At 57.4% G+C, this 15256-nt stretch overlaps 2 protein-coding genes across 2 annotated transcripts; both read left to right on the top strand.

Moving 5' to 3' along the window:
• Positions 1–1059: 1059 nt before the first annotated feature.
• On the top strand, positions 1060–4243 carry LOC106498383 (carboxypeptidase N subunit 2-like). Its single transcript, XM_067301457.1, has 2 exons — positions 1060–1143; positions 2434–4243. The coding sequence occupies exons 1-2, from the start codon at positions 1132–1134 to the stop codon at positions 4060–4062; spliced, it is 1641 nt and encodes a 546-aa protein (XP_067157558.1). The 5' UTR covers positions 1060–1131; the 3' UTR covers positions 4063–4243.
• Positions 4244–6778: 2535 nt separating this feature from the next.
• On the top strand, positions 6779–13798 carry LOC106498382 (platelet glycoprotein Ib alpha chain-like). Its single transcript, XM_013959607.2, has 2 exons — positions 6779–6983; positions 8901–13798. The coding sequence occupies exon 2, from the start codon at positions 8905–8907 to the stop codon at positions 11656–11658; it is 2754 nt and encodes a 917-aa protein (XP_013815061.2). The 5' UTR covers positions 6779–6983; positions 8901–8904; the 3' UTR covers positions 11659–13798.
• The last annotated feature ends 1458 nt before the right edge of the window (positions 13799–15256 follow it).

Raw genomic sequence — 15256 nt, 5'->3', positions numbered from 1 at the left:
CATTACTTCCTCTCCTAAATCTTTTTTTGTTTTGTTTTGAGGAAAAGCCCACAGAGGCTGGCTGGCATGAGAGAGAGTTAGCAGCCTGCAGTCCTGGAGCCTGGGCTGGCCTGGGGTCTAGACTAGGAGAAGAGACCTGGTAGCTTCAAGGTTGCAGGAGGTCCCAGCCACTGAAAGCGGGAGGACAGCTTTCGGAGAAAGAGCTGAGACCTCCATCAGCTTCTCCATAGAGATGCTTCCTGCAGAGTCCTCTCCTAAGAGATGGGTTCAGCAAGTTTATCAGGCTTGGGCCTGGAGTGGGGGAGCTCACTCAGCTCCCTTTAGAGCCAGCTGCTGACAGCCAGGGTAGCCTGTTCTTCTGACACAGCTGAGTTTCTTCATACCTGAGCAACCTGGCTCCACCCAGCCAGCCAAATCCATGCAAGTCTCCTTAAGTACCCCGGGAGAAGCATCCAGCTCTGCCAGGTAGGTGGCAAGCTTTTGGGATCCTGGCTGGTCCATGGGCTCTGTCTGGCCGGCCCACCACTGGTCGGCCTCAGATCGGCATCCCAGGCTGGAAAGCACTTTATGCAATCAATGCTGGTGGCTCTGCTCTCCGAGCTGCACAATGATGGTCCCAGAGCCTTACTGGGCATGCTGCCCCTGCCTTGCCACGGCTTGGGTTTGCCTTGATAAGCCTTGCCTGAGCCCCTCTCTTGTGCAAGGGCACTTGCTGGTCCCATTCTTCAGTGACATTTATTAAAGTCTAGGAAGGCTGTTGGAGGGCTGCTGTGAGCAAACATGCTGACCCTTGGTGTGGGACGGGTGTCACTGGTGCCAGCAATGCCCTGCCACTGCCCTGAGGCCGGTGCACCTTCTGGGATGTGATGCCGCTTCCCTGCCAGGATGCTAGCTCACTGCTGGTTTTATTCTGCTCCCTGAGTGCATTCACCTCAATTCCCGCTGGGGCCGGGTTATTTCTGAAGCGCTCCAAGGACACTGGTTGCTGTCACCGATAAGCAGAAATGGGCAGCTCCGCCCCAGCAGGGACGTTTCGTCAGCTGGGTTCAACATCCGCTACAGAAAACGTCTTCCTTTCTGGAGGAGTTTTGCTCCCACGAATTCACAGCGGACCCAGTCGTGGGACCCGTGATGCTGTTCTTGGTAAGTGGCAGCTGCTTGGTTCAGGTAGCTGGTGACATGGGTTTGCTAAGGGAGCTGGGCATGCTAGGAACTGCTTTTGGCTTTGTGTGAAAACATGTTAGAAGGTGGAAAGGAAAAGATAGGCCTAATTCTGCTCTCAAATGCTGGCGTAAATCCAGAGCACCCCTCACTTGAATGGGATTTCTCCAGGTTGACGTCACTGCGGAGGAGAGCAATATTTGGCTTCCGGCGGTCTGCATACTTCCAGCTTTCTGGCACAGAGCACTGGCTGTGGCCTGGAGGCCACTGCTCTGCTCAGGCAGTCTGTCAGTGCCTCTCCAGCCCCGCGTGGGCTGGGAACAGGCATGTGGTCAACTAAATATCCCACAGGCCTGGGTGCTGCTGCTCCGGTCGCCTAGGGCTGCCTGAGCTCCTGGGGCACCAAGAGCTGTGCCAAACTGTCCTGCCTGGTGGTGCTGGGCTGGAAAGGTCGGCTGGGTCTGTGTAGGACACTAGTCCTGATCCGAAGCCGCTTCCAAAGGCTACTTTGAGCAGCTCTTGTGCTTCCTGGGCACTGCCTGGGGGAGTGTGTCTTAGTTGCGTGCACATGCCCTGCGAGCGTACAAACCCCCTCTGGCATTTCGACTCTATGCCCTTGCATGCCCACACACCCTTATCGCAAGCTCTGGGTCCAAAATTTTAATGAGAAATAGAAGTACGTAACGGGCATGTAGAAATACAGTCTTGGGGAGCCTGCTCACTTTGTGACTAAGTGCTGATTTGGCCCGGTCTGCTCTGCAGTACTCTCCCTGCCACCCACTGCAGGTAGCACCCTGCCTGCGCCAGCTACAGAGACGCATGCAGGTTCCTCTGTGGTCTCAGTGAGTCCCTGCAGGCATGGCTGTGGCCATGGCCCTGTAGGACGCGGGGCCTGCTGGTGAGGGCAGTGCGGCCCTGGTTGTCACAGGTCAAGAGCAGGGCTGGGGCGCAGGTGGAAAAGCAAGGATGCACTGCACGGGAGGGATCTGGGAGCAAAGTCTCCCACTCCCGCAAAGGCTGAGCAAGGGCAGCGCTGGGGCGGTCTGCAGGATGCGGCCAAGGGGATGCCCTCGTGGGCTGCGCCATGCTGTCATGGCCAAAAAGGGTTGCGCCTGCTGTATTTCTCAGCACAAAAGCCGCTTCCCCTGGCAGCGGCTGCCCGTGAGAGAGGCTGCAGGTTGTGGGGTGCAGTTTTTTGTCCTGCTGAAGCAGTGCGTGGGGCAGGGCTGGCCCCAGCCATGGCACAGGGATGAGCCTCAGGTCCTTCTCTAGTGCAGGGTGACGGTCTACACGGTGCTGGGGCTGGGGTCCCTGCTGGTGGGGGGGCTCCCCCAGCCCTGCCCTCCATCCTGCCAGTGCTACGACATCTCCAAAGTCTTCTGCTCGGAGGAGAGGATGCGGGAGATCCCCGCAGGGCTCCCGGGAAATGCCACCCAGCTCTTCTTCGTGGAAACAGCCCTGAGCAGCCTCCGCAGCGGGGCCCTGGGCTCCAGCACCACCCTCACCAAGCTGGTGTTCCTCAACAACAACATCCAGGTGCTGGAGACTGGCACATTTCAGGGGCTGCCCAACCTCACGGAGCTGGAGGTCTCGGGCAACCCGCTGTCGGCCGTCAGCCCCGGGCTCCTGGCCGGCCTGCCCAGCCTCAGCAAGCTCTCCCTGGGCTCCAACGCCATCCGCTCCCTGGAGCCAGGGCTCTTCGGCGCCGCGGGTTCCCTACAGGACCTGCGTTTGCGGAGGAACAAGATCGAGGTGCTTCCCCCTGAGATCTTCCACCCGCTCCGGCACCTCCACACCTTGGACCTCTCCCAGAACGCCGTGGCTGAGCTGCCGCCGGGGCTCTTCGCCCCCCTCACCTCCCTCCGCATCCTGAAACTGAGCGACAACCTGCTGGCCCAGGTGCCGCCCGGCGCCTTCAGCAGCCTGGGGCACCTCAGCGAGCTCCACCTGGACGGCAACCGGCTGGCAGAGCTGCCACGCGGCGCCTTCGCCGGCCTCGGGAGGCTGCGGCGGCTGCAGCTGCAGCACAACGCCTTGGGCAGCCTGCACCCCGCCGTCTTCTCCTGCCTCCCCAACCTCACCTCCCTCAGCCTGGAGGGCAACCGCCTCGCCGCCCTGCCTGCCGCCCTCTTCCAGGGCACCCCGCAGCTCCTCGACCTCTCGGTGGCCCGTAACCGGCTGGAGACGGTGCCCGAGGGCGTCTTCGCCAACCTCTCGGAGGTGCAGACCCTCGCGCTCTCGCACAACAGCCTGGCGCACCTCCCCGCCGGGGCTTTCCGGGGCCTCTCCAGGCTCACGGCGCTGCGGCTGAGCCACAACCACCTCTCCAGCCTGGCGCCCAGCCTCTTCGCGGGGCTCGCCCGCCTGGCGGCGCTGGCGCTGGAGCACAACCGCCTGCCGCGCCTGCCCCTGGGGCTCTTCGACGCCAACGGCGAGCTGGTGCGCGTGGGGCTGGCGGGCAACCCCTGGGTGTGCGACTGCCGCCTCGCCTACCTCCTGGGCTGGCTGCAGGGCTTCGCCGACCCCCTGGCCCACGCGCCGGCCTCCTGCGCCGAGCCGGCTCCCCTCCAGGGACGCTCCCTCCTGGAGGCAGCGGAGCAGCAGCTGCCGTGCCGGGGCGCCCCGGGGGAGCCGGCGCCGGAGGAGGAGGAGGAGGAGGCGCCGGGGCAGTGCGCCTACAGCGACGCCGAGGGCAGCGTGCACGTGGCCTGCGACGCCACGGGCTGCCGGCAGCTCAGCCTGCGCCTGCCCGCGGCCCCGGGGCCGGGGCTGCCCTACCGGGGCGCCTGGGTGCTGCGCTCCAGCTGCGGCGCGCTGCACCTCAGCGTCAGCATCGCGGCGCGCGGCGGGGAAGGGGAAGGGGAAGGGGTCGCGGTCCCCGCCGGAGCCTCCGCTCCCTGAGGGCTCGGGCGCGTGCCCGCTTCTGCTCCGCCTGGACCGGCTGCTGCGGCTCCGAAACCCGCCCGAGAAGCACTGCTCCGTCCCACCTGCTCTCCCTGCCGCCGGCACCAACCGTCGCCAAACGCAAGAGCTGGACTGGTGGTATTTATTCTCGCAGCCAGGTGTTCCCTGTATATTTCAAGTATCATTAAATTGTATATATGTACTTCTGTGCGGCCAGTTCCCAGGGTGGAGAGAAGAAACGCAATCTTTTCCCCGGCCTCTGCCCGAGTGCTTGGGGGAAGCAGCGAATGTGGCTGTAATCCGAGAGGGACTTGTCACCTGCCTCCAGGCTGGGGCGTCCCCGACAGCAAGGCCACGCTTGGGGCGTGCTGGGGAGCTGGTACCCGCGGGTGAGTACGTGCTGGTCTCTGGCGTGGTTATCACTGCCCCCTGCGTCTCTCCAGTGCCAAATCCCATCCCACTTCCCCGTGCTGTGCAGTGACCCTGCTGTCAGCCAGCATTAATCCCCTGGGCACAAGTTTGGTGAGGGGTGTCCAAGGGAGAAGCTGGTCAGCCCATGGGCAAGGTGGCTAGGGCTGCCTTGCTGCCGGGTGGGATTCACCGGGAACCATCCCGCGGCTGCCCCTGGCCTGTCCCCCAGGCCTCCCTGCGGGGCTTCGCCTGGAGCCGCACGGCACGGCCCTGTCTGCCTGCCGGAGACGGGCTCGGGGCGACGGGTGCGAAGTCCCAGCAGCGCCGCCCGCCCAGGGGAGGCAGGTAAGGCGCGCTCTTCCCTAGAGGAGGGATGCTACACGAGTGCGTGTGTGTGTGTGTGTGTGCATGACCTAGCAGGCTCTGCGATCTGCTGCCCTGCAGTCCAGCATGCCCAGCACAGCCTCTCTCCCTGTCCCCACTGGGGCAAGGGGTTTGCTGTTCAGTGTTGCTGCACCATCTTGTGGCCGATGGGACACGGGACTCTCCAGAGCCAGAGAGAGCTGGGATGGCCCAGAAGAGGCCTGGCCACCCCCCCCCCCCCCCGAGCTGCCCCGTGCCTCCTGACCCTGCCTGCACTTAGAGGAACCTGGGGTCTTCTCTTGAAGATTTGCTGGGTTTGCTCTTCCTGGGGGCTGGTGTCCCAGGTGCTCTGGGACCACCCCAGCCCAGCCGGAGCAGCGAGGCACCACGGGGACCCAGCGTGGTCACGCTCACCTCCCCGCAGGGCTGCTCAGCTCCAGCTCAGCAGTACGCAGACCCAGCTGTGTTATGTCAATCCCACAGCAAGGCCCTTTTGGCAAATACTGGTCTTGGATAGGGCAGACTTTCGCTCCATCCCTTTTCTGCTCTTTGCTTGCTTCCCTCCCACCCTTGAAAGAACACGGATCCTCTCTCCCACAAAAATTCACGTGCTCCTGGTGGATGTGCCTGCGCGAGAGGCTAAGGAGGTCCAGGTTTGTGTGCAACCCCCTGGGGCCGTGCTGGGGACACGAGTCTTAGTTGTTTGCATCAACGAGCTTAGCTGGCTTGGCTGGAAAACCAGCCCTGTTAGCCCTGGTGGGGGCTGCAGCCTGACAGCACCAGCCTCCTTCCAGCACGCCAAGTTATAGCACTGGCAGCACAGAGCTGTTCCAGCTGGGAGTCTTCTCCTCCCACACGCACTCGTGCTCGCACGCATGTTTCCTGCTGCAGAGGAGGTTTAATTAGCACCATTCGTGGCGCCAAGGCGATTACCCTGGCCTGCCACCTCCCCCAGGCCCAGCTCGCCGGGAAGGTGAGGTCCCCAACGCTCAGCGGTTACTCACAGGGGGTCTGGGTTCGCCCTTGAGTCCCTTTCCTCTTGCCTGTCCTCTGTTGGTGCACAGTGTGAAACTGCTGCTCCGTTGCAACGTAGAAGAGCTGGGGTTTCCGAGATGATAGATGGGCTTCCTTCAAGGAGAGCCAGCATGTTTTGTGTTAAAGGCGACGTGCGTATGGGGTTTATGCTGGAGGGGGTAAAGTTGCTGAATACGTGCAGTAATTTGGAATGCTTGTTAATTTGCCAGGAAAGGCATAGTGAAGCCTGGTAAGCATGAGCTGAACTTTTATAAGAGGTGAAAACCGAAGAAGAAATGTTAAAGTGCAATTACCCAGTGGGATGTGATAAGCTCCCTGACATTTTAAGTCTTTGAATCAGACAGGGTGTTTTGTCCCACAAGGCACTGCACCTGCCCGGAGCCCTGGGTTCCCCCCCGGAGGCCTTTGGCTTGTGTTATGGTGGAGGTGAGCCCAGGGCACGACCACAGGTCCATCGCTCGGCAGCCTGAGCCTTCGAGCAGAGCAGCAGCTGTGCGTGCCGAGTCATAGCCAGACGTCAGGGGATCTGTCCAGCAGAGTCACAGACATCGTCACTGTTGCAGGCTTAACGAAATAGCTTCAGAGCGATGCCTTTTAGCCAGCTCAGGAAGAAGGAAGCATTTGGAAATTTTTACTGGGAAAAGCCCCAGTAAAAGAATCTCCTTTCTGTTGTGTTGACGGGGGTGGTGGCTGTGAGGCCGATGGGTTATGCTGCCGGAGATACGAGACTGTGGAGACCATCGGCTATTGAACAGGCTGGACTGGAGATCTTCAGCTTTCCGTGGATGTGGCTGGTCAAGTGGTGCCAGCAGATAACACCTAGGGGCTACGTGCCTCCCCTCATCTCGAAGAAGTTTCAGGGACTGCTCCCTGTGCCGGCAGCCTGGCTGTGCTGCACCGGGGCATGCAGTCCCCGTGCTGCCCCTTATCTCCCTGTGCAGCCGACATCGTGAGAAACCAAACCCTGCGCCTGCTACGGGGATAAAGAGGTCTCGGCCTCACCAGGTGGAGGGATCCCCTCGTTTGGAGGCCTCGCTCTCCATTTGGCTCGGCTCGCCTCTGGAGTGGCTGGAGTGGCTGCCTGCGCTGGGCTGGAAGTGCTTGGCCAAGTAAGTGATGCAAAATGCTTTTCTGCTCTTTAAAAACAGGAATGTGCCAGAAAGGGCAGTTCTGGGGGGACTGTCATTCCTCCGCAGCAAGGCTGCAAGGCTCTAATCGTGTGCCTTTTCCTGCGGTTTGTCCCACCTTGTTCCTGCTCTGCGGGAGAGAGAGAGAGAGAGGCAGGCCATGCTGAAGCTCCATGCAGCCAGCTACGATGAGGGAGTCTTAAAAGCACTTTGTGGTTCAAAACTGTTTATTTTCATTCCTGTGCACCCAGCCCAGCCTGTCCTGTCTGTGCATGAAATCCAGGCCATCTGCTCTGCCCCTGCAGCTGCAGTGAAGCATGCACTTTTATACTCTTAGCCCCCAGCTCCTCCACCTGAGTTACCCTTGGAGAGAGGATGGACAGGGATCAGCAGTGGCTTTTGGCCCTGGGAAACCCTGTGGGGAAGTAAGCACATACCTCACCTCTCATATTTCTCTGTTTGAACCCAATGGTTTTCAGTCTTCTGGATTTGCTGACCTCTAAACATTTTCAGAGAGTCTGTAGGTCTTTTCATAGGAAATGTCACCTCCCAATGTAAGCTTTCTCCATAGTAAGCTTTGGATGCCCAAGAAGCAGTCCACATCCCTTTCTCCTACTCTCACCTATGGCTGTGAATAACAAAATGAAAAATACTGCTGGAGTATGATGCTCTCTGCTGTTAAACCAGAGCGAATGTCTTAGCTGGATGTTTCAGAATGACGAGGTGGAAGTGGGGGATATTTACACGGCTTCTAACTGCAGACTGTGGCTTCCACATCATGGCCCTAAATGTAGGCCACCAAATGGTTAATTTGTGGATATTAATGGGCCTAGTCCTAAGTATAAAGCTCAGTTGCTACCCACAGATCAGCCATTTCTATCTGAAAAAGCTGCATAAGAAAGGCCAAACTGTGATGTGATTAGCAGGAACCTTGAAAAAGAGCTATTTAGAAGGAATACTTTAAATAATCCTCCTGAACTAAAAGAAGTGCCAATAATAGCAAGTCCATCCAGCACAGTGTGCTCTGCAGAGGTGTCTGACCAAGGATGGGCACAGAAACCTACAGCAGGACAGCTAGAAGAGAAAGGAAAAGGGATGCACCAGGCATCATTGCTTCAGTGTATCTGCTTCTGGCAGCCCTGGGTGACACTGGACAGTCCCCAGGAGCTGCGCTGAGAGGCTGGGGTGGCACCACTGCATACCACCATGAATGACCTAGAAAAACGTGTCCTTCCTAGTAAAGGGCAACTGGTGTTGTTGGACTTGTGCTGGGTGTCTCACTGTCATGGTTGTTGTTACAAAAATTACAGTAATGCTGTTTTTTCCACAGATGCATTGCATAAGGTGGTCAGCTGTTTTAAGCTGTAAATTTATTGGCAAATTCTGAGTAAACAAGGTCTTCTGGTCTTGGCTGGCTACTAGGACCCTTTCCAATCTGCTGCAGTAGCAAGCAAAGGGCTGACTGCTACCGTTGTTATATGAATCAGCTACGGCCCTGCTGAGTAACTGGTCCCACTGGGGCAGTGCTAACAGGCAGCAGCACTTCGCCTTCTTCACCCAGATGCACGTCCAGCCTGAACCCAAGTGTAGGAGAAGGCGAACAGAGAACAGACACTGTTTAGCCTGTGCCTCTCCTGGAGTGCCTCCCCTCTCCCACACTTGAGTTTTGAGTTGGTGCTCTCTCCATTTCTCTCCAACCCCTAGTATCAACAGAACTGAATTCTTGTAAATGCAGTGTACTTTGGCTTGTACAATCTTTCTCTTTCATAAAATGAGTTATGATATGTGCGTAGAAGAGTGCTGAGAGCTGAATGACAGTGTCATACCATAATTCATGAGCTGTGGACACAGATTTTATTTTTCTTCATATCTGACATCTGAAAACTTCTTTTTTTTCAGGACAATGTACCAGCATTTCCTTTTCCTTTTCTTCCTCTCCTTCCATCCCTATAAATGCCAAGAGCAAATCTTGAGTGAAGATCAGTATGAAACCCCCAAGGATTACCAGGAGGTCTACAGAGGGACCAAAAATGATGTCAAAGAGATCCCAAAGATTGCAAAGCCCTTCATTTCTGAGATGATCTTTGTACAGACCAGCATCACTGCTATAAGGAAAGGTGCCTTCAGATACATGCCCAGACTGATCAAAATTCTGTTTATTGGCAACAAAATCAAGACAGTTGAACCAGGAGCCTTTGACGGTTTGGAGAAACTGAGGGATTTGGAAATCTCTGGTGCCTCATTAGAAGAACTATCTGTGGGTACTTTCCAAAACCTCCCAAGCTTGCAGAGACTGGAGCTGAGAGACAGCCACATCAGGCAGATCCCCAAAGGACTGTTTGATGGGCTGGAGAATTTGGGAGAGCTCTCCCTGCACATCAATGCAATCCCTTCTCTCCCAGAAGGCATCTTTGATTCTCTTGCCAATCTGATGTTTTTGGACTTGGCTAGAAACAGGATCAGGGCTTTTCCTGGGGATGCCTTTAGCAAACTCTCCCAGCTGCAAGTCCTCCGGCTGTATGAGAATGAGCTTCAGGACCTCCCAGAGGGGTTGCTGGATGGTCAGTTGGGGCTGCTGGAGCTCAGCCTCCAGAGGAACAGACTCAGGGTGCTGCCACCCACCCTCCTGAAGAACCTGCCCCACCTGGAGAAACTCCTCTTGGACAACAACCTCCTCAGGATTCTCCCATTTGAGGGTTTTTTTGGTTTAAACAAACTGAAGCTGCTGACCCTGGGTTCAAACCACATTGTGGAGCTTCCCAGCTGCCTTTTTGACATCATGCCACAGCTCCGGGAGCTGGACCTGGGCAGGAACAGTTTGGCCACACTTCCAGATGGCATCTTTAGAAACCTCACATCTCTCAACAAACTCACGTTGTCTCAGAACAAGCTAACAGCCCTACCAAGAGGAGCCTTCACTGGGCTCAGCAAGCTCTCAGACCTCCAGCTGGACACAAATCAGCTCTCTTCTCTGGACAACGAGGTCTTTGCTTCTCTCACAAATCTGAAAACCCTCAACCTTCGAAAAAACCAGCTGCAGAGTATTCCCCATGGGCTTTTGGACCCCTTGGGGAGGCTCAGCTCACTGTATCTCAGTGAGAACACATGGAGATGTGACTGCAACCTTTGCTACCTGCACAGCTGGATCCAGGGCAACACTGAGAAAGTTAAATTGCCCACCCAAGTGGCATGCAAGAGTCCACCCCACCTGGCAGGGCAAGCAGTAATGTCACTGAGGGACGACCAGTTAATTTGCCCAAATACTCTGCCTCCTTCAGTTTCTTTCACTCCACCTCTGCCGTTCACCTCCTTGTCATCACAAGGGATGTCAACTATGCTATCACCAAGGGCCTTCCCAACTGCAGTGCTGACCACTCTGTCCCCAGGGGCCTTCCCAATCTTGGCATTGCCAACCACGCCACTGCCTGCAGCCATTCCCACCATGTTGCCAACTGTGCCACCAAAGGCATCCATCAATGCTCCATCACCAACCATATCCTTGGAGGCCCTCATTGCCAAATCATCACCAGCTGTGCTGCTGGAGGCCTCCATCACCACCCCATCTCCAACCATGCCACCGGAGGCCTCCATCACCACCCCATCTTCGACCACGCCACTGGAGGCCTCCATCACCACTCCATCTCCAACCATGCCGCCAGAGGCCTCCATCATAACCCCATTGCCAGCTGTGCCGCCGGAGGTCTTCATCACCACCCCATCTCTGACCATGCCACCGGAGGCCTCCATCACCACTCCCTCTCTGACTGTGTTGCCGGAGGTGTCCATCACCACCCCATCTCCGACCGTGCCACCGGAGGCCTCCATCACCACCCCATCTCTGACCGTGCCACCGGAGACCTTCAGCTTTGGTCCAACACCAGCCATCATAAGACTGCAGCTTCCTGGAGTCACCACCATGGAGCCCACACCATCCACACCAGCTCCTGCTGCCACACTAGTGTCAGCCACCACACTGGCAGCCACCGCTGGACAAATGCCCCCTGTTCCTCCAGCGCCCACGGAGAGGCCAGCAGCCATCCCTCTGGGGACTCCCAGCACCTCCCTTGCCTCAGGCTCCCCGTCAGTGCTCCAGCCACTCCACAGGGCTGCCGTGCCAGGCATGGCCATGCTGGCATCGCACCCACCATCCGACCAAGCCTCTAAGCCAAGTGGAGAGTGGGACCAGGCCATGGTGCAGTGCTCATCCACCGTCAGCACCCAGCCCTCAGCCACAGCCTCCCAGCACAATTCTGCCTGCCAGCACCCTCTCAGCCCCCTCTCAACGTCTCCTGCGTCTTCTGTCCTCACCATTGCTGCCACGTGGGGCCGTGCGAGCACCCAGCCAGCCTCCCTGCCTTCGTCCTCTTGCTGGTTTCATGCTTGGGGCTGCACCTTGCACTCCAGCCACCAGTACTGCCAGGTCTCCCTTGCCTTGTACTTGTCTATGCTCGTGCTAGAAATTGGTTGCACATTCCTGGGGGTGAATCTGGCCCTTCTCCTCTACAAAGCCACCCGCCGCAGAAGCGGACCTGTGGCGTTGGTGAGGCTGGTGAGTGTCCAACCCCTGGCAGCCGTGCGCCCATGCCAGAGCGTCCACCAGGCCTTGGGATGTGGGGCTGCCCCAGGGCCCCCTGAGGAGGCGCCGGCACCACTTTGAGCGTTGCTGCTCCTGCACAACCAGCACGCTTAGTGCAGCTGGTGCATCTCCACTTTGTGATTTAGCGTTCCTGCATCCTCTGGAGTAAGGGAGGGCAATTTGCCCGTAAATCTCAGCTGGAGCCTGGAGCCGTGCTGGTGGCACAGGGCTGCGCGTGCTCGCAGCACAGCGGTGCTGCTTTGTCTCGTGGTCCTGCCCTGCACACACCATGCGGGCTCTTGGCGCAGGCAGGAGCGGGGCATCAGCACAGCTCTGTGTGCAATGCTGGGGGACCAGGGGCCTTGGCACAGCTCTCCCAGCACTGTTTTTCCTCTTTGCCTTGCTCCCTTGGTCCTGTCAGTTACTACGAGAGGGGAATCCCAGGAGCAGGGTGTCCCAGGACCTCTCTGTGCTGGGGATGGTTTTGGGGTGCCCCTAGTCCGGCCCTGGAGAGGCTGTGAGCCTGTGGGACCGGGGCTGCCCCGTCCCTGGTGGCACTGCCTCATGGGCCCTTCTGCCAAGTGACACTAGATGGCATCCCTGCACCGACAGTGGCTGCCACCGCCTGTCCCGCTGCCGCTCACGGCCACAGAGGATGACTGCAGCCCTGGAGGCCCTGCTCTGACATGTCCGAGACCCTGCTGCCAGCGCTCATGGTCGTGCTACAGGACAGGTCCACACCGGTACATCCGTCAGGCAACTCTGAACTCTTCCTCTCTCTTTCTCAGTTTCCACCTTACTGATATTAAAGTCTGCCGTGTGCGTCTCCGCCATGCGCTAAAGGGCTGATGATAGGAGTGTTTCTATGCCAGGCTCTTTTTTGACGTAGTCTCCTGTGGCGGTTGCCCACTGCTGGCTGGGGCACGGGGTCCCCGAACCAGTGCAAGCTGTCAGAGAGCTATGTTGGACCAGAGTTGCAGCCTCTCCTGTTGGTCTGACAGACACAGGCAGTGACAGAGCGAGAAAACTGATGGTTTTTTCCCCCCCCCCCTCTTAAATCTTGTACCCCCAAAAGCTCTTTAAGATGCTGCATGTCCTGGTTTCTCTGTCAGAGTAACATTTGAATATGGCCAATCACTTTGTTCTCATACAATAATTTAACCTGGACCTGTACCCAAAATCCAGGCTAAGTGCCAGTTCCTTTGAAGTTCAGAAAGAGGTGGGTAACTTTCCTCATAAACGAAGTTTTGATGTGTGTGTTCACCTCTGCACTTCTGGGCTGCAGCCAGGGCCAAAAAAGGGAAGTGCCAAACTTAAACAAAAGCGTCTGTTTCTGTGGCTTTTCTGGCATCGCAGGAAGTGGTGAAACTTTCACTAGAGAGCTTTATCCCAGGAGATTTTGAGCCTGATTTCGAGAGCTGTGCAAAGACTACTATGACTTGCTAAGCCTTCTGTTCAGCAACTTCAGATCCCTGCAGGCTGGGAGACTTGCAGAGATGACGTTGCTCTTGCTGTAAGGCAGGAGACGTGGCCAAGCCCCGACTCCGAGGTCTCTCGGTGCTGCTCGCTCACAGCCTCTCCCCGTAGCTAGAATTGCCCTCTGCGGCACAGCCTGGGGGCTGAACACCAGCTCCCATTTGGCACAGAAATAACTTTCCTGCCATCGTGATTAGCAAAAGCCTGAGGACGTGAACCCTGATGGCTTGCAAGGCAGGCGGCAGCCAGGAGGAGCAGCTAATTATTGCACTGGAGAGGGGGCAGCTCCATTGTCAAGTACCCGCCCGCTATGTTATTTAGGTGTGTTCTCTCCTCGTCTGGCGTTTTCAGCATAAAAGTCACTGTAACCATTTGCACACTGTGGGGGAAAATGATGGCACTAAAGCCAGGCGATGTCGTGGGGTCTGAGCGAGGCCCGGACATGGTGGGGTTCTCACCTCACCAGCCCACATCCAGGTTTTCAAGCAAGGGTGAAAAGCTGCCACAGCTCTTGGTGGCCCCATGTCTGCGTGGCGATAGCTCGGGAGATGCAGAGCAGGATGGCCTGGGCAGCCACCAGGTCTGGCTTTCACAGGAGCTAAGGTGGGGGACAGATGGATGATCCTCGTGTTTAGCTGTAGATGCTGCTAGATGCAGGCTGAAGAAGTGTCCCCAGCAGTGAAATAAAGCAGGTGCTGTTTCTTGTTGTGGCTCTTAGGGCACTTATTTTGCTCAAGACTCTGAGCAGTGGTGACTTAGCCCTGTGCCACCCGCGCTGTCCCCAAGTTTAACTACCCCAGTTATTGCAAGGTTGAATTTGTCTGTAAATCCTTGCCTTTGCCTCTCGAGCCTGCTCCATCCTGCCCTGCCCTGGAGTGTCCTTCCCTGGGTGCAGTGTGTAGGCGCTGCTGGTTCGGGGCCTCGGGGAGGACAGCGTGTGTAAATCAACAGTCAGGCCATGTGTTGCACAAGGAGGGTCCAGCGAGAGCAGCCGCTTGTGTCTGCAAATCCTGCTGTTTTGTGCCAGAACACAGCTCAAGCCCAAAGCGCTGTCAGGCGTAGCACTGTATAGTGGCTAAATTTATTCCCCGTGCCAGGATCTGCCAGTAACTGCGTGATTTGCACATCGGGTGAATCAAAACTCCAGCTCTAGGACCCCGAGAGCTGGGGGGGGTGTCCTGGACTCAAGCCACATCGGGAAAGAGATGCAGGTGCCTGCACCTTCCTGACCTGCTCCTCGACCTGAGCGCTCAAGCGCTGCAGTGCCAAAGAGCAGAGGAGGCAGCTGTAGGATGGGTCTGTCTGGGACACCTTCCCCTCTCCCTTTACACCTCCGGGACTGGGCTCTGCAGACCTCCCCGGGCGGCGAGGGGCCAGACCCCTGCCAGCACTGCCTGCCTGTTGAGATGGGCTGCCGCGGTGAGGCAGCCAGGAAACCTCCTCCCTGGTGGGACCGCGCACGGGAGCTCGCCTGCCTCGTGTGGGACCGAGGGGACCAGAAAGGTGCTTGGTGTCAGGGTATATGTCTATGGCCACGTGTTAGGGACCCTGGGTATATGTCTTTGCCAAGAGCCTGTGCAGTGTTGCAGGACGTTCAGCTGCTCCTTGAAGTCCTGATGACGTCTGTGAAATACCATAGGCAAGAGCGGGGCAGCACATCTGCACGGGATGGAGCAAACGGCTCCGAAGCCGGGCCTGGCACTGTGGGTAATGAGACACAGATGAGGGGAAGGGAGTGTTTTTCCTGGCAGTCCATATGGGCTCAACTTAATACATGATTTAGAGGGTTTGAAAGCGGGGCCTGGCTGCCGGGGAACAGAGCCCTGAACACTTCCCAAGGCGGCAGAGGGGGGGGGTCTCCTTTTGCGTTTCAGATATTTAATGGCCCAGTGCAGTCTAAATAGGGAAGTACTTCGGGGTGAGATTAGCACAACATAATCACATCTTAAAAGGTCTTCAGAGACACAAAGCACGTCCGCTTTCCTATTAATTACTTGTTAATAAAGCTGGGGTCAGGGCCAGAGGTGTTCACTCCAGAGCGCACTGATGCCGTCTTTGCAGTGGTGCGTTCTCCTGTCGGACACGTGTCTGAAATCAGTGCAAAGCCCTGCCCGCGCCGCTGTAACCATCGCCTCCACGCGCACCAGTCCTGCTCTGGAAACTAATGGCCAACATTCCTACAGCAGTCTTTAAAACTAATTTG

The sequence above is a fragment of the Apteryx mantelli genome, chromosome 9 (genome assembly GCF_036417845.1).
Source record: "Apteryx mantelli isolate bAptMan1 chromosome 9, bAptMan1.hap1, whole genome shotgun sequence".
Classification (NCBI taxonomy): Eukaryota; Metazoa; Chordata; class Aves; order Apterygiformes; family Apterygidae; genus Apteryx; species Apteryx mantelli.
Note: the sequence above shows the minus strand (reverse complement) of the source record. Positions and strands in the feature narration are given on the sequence as shown.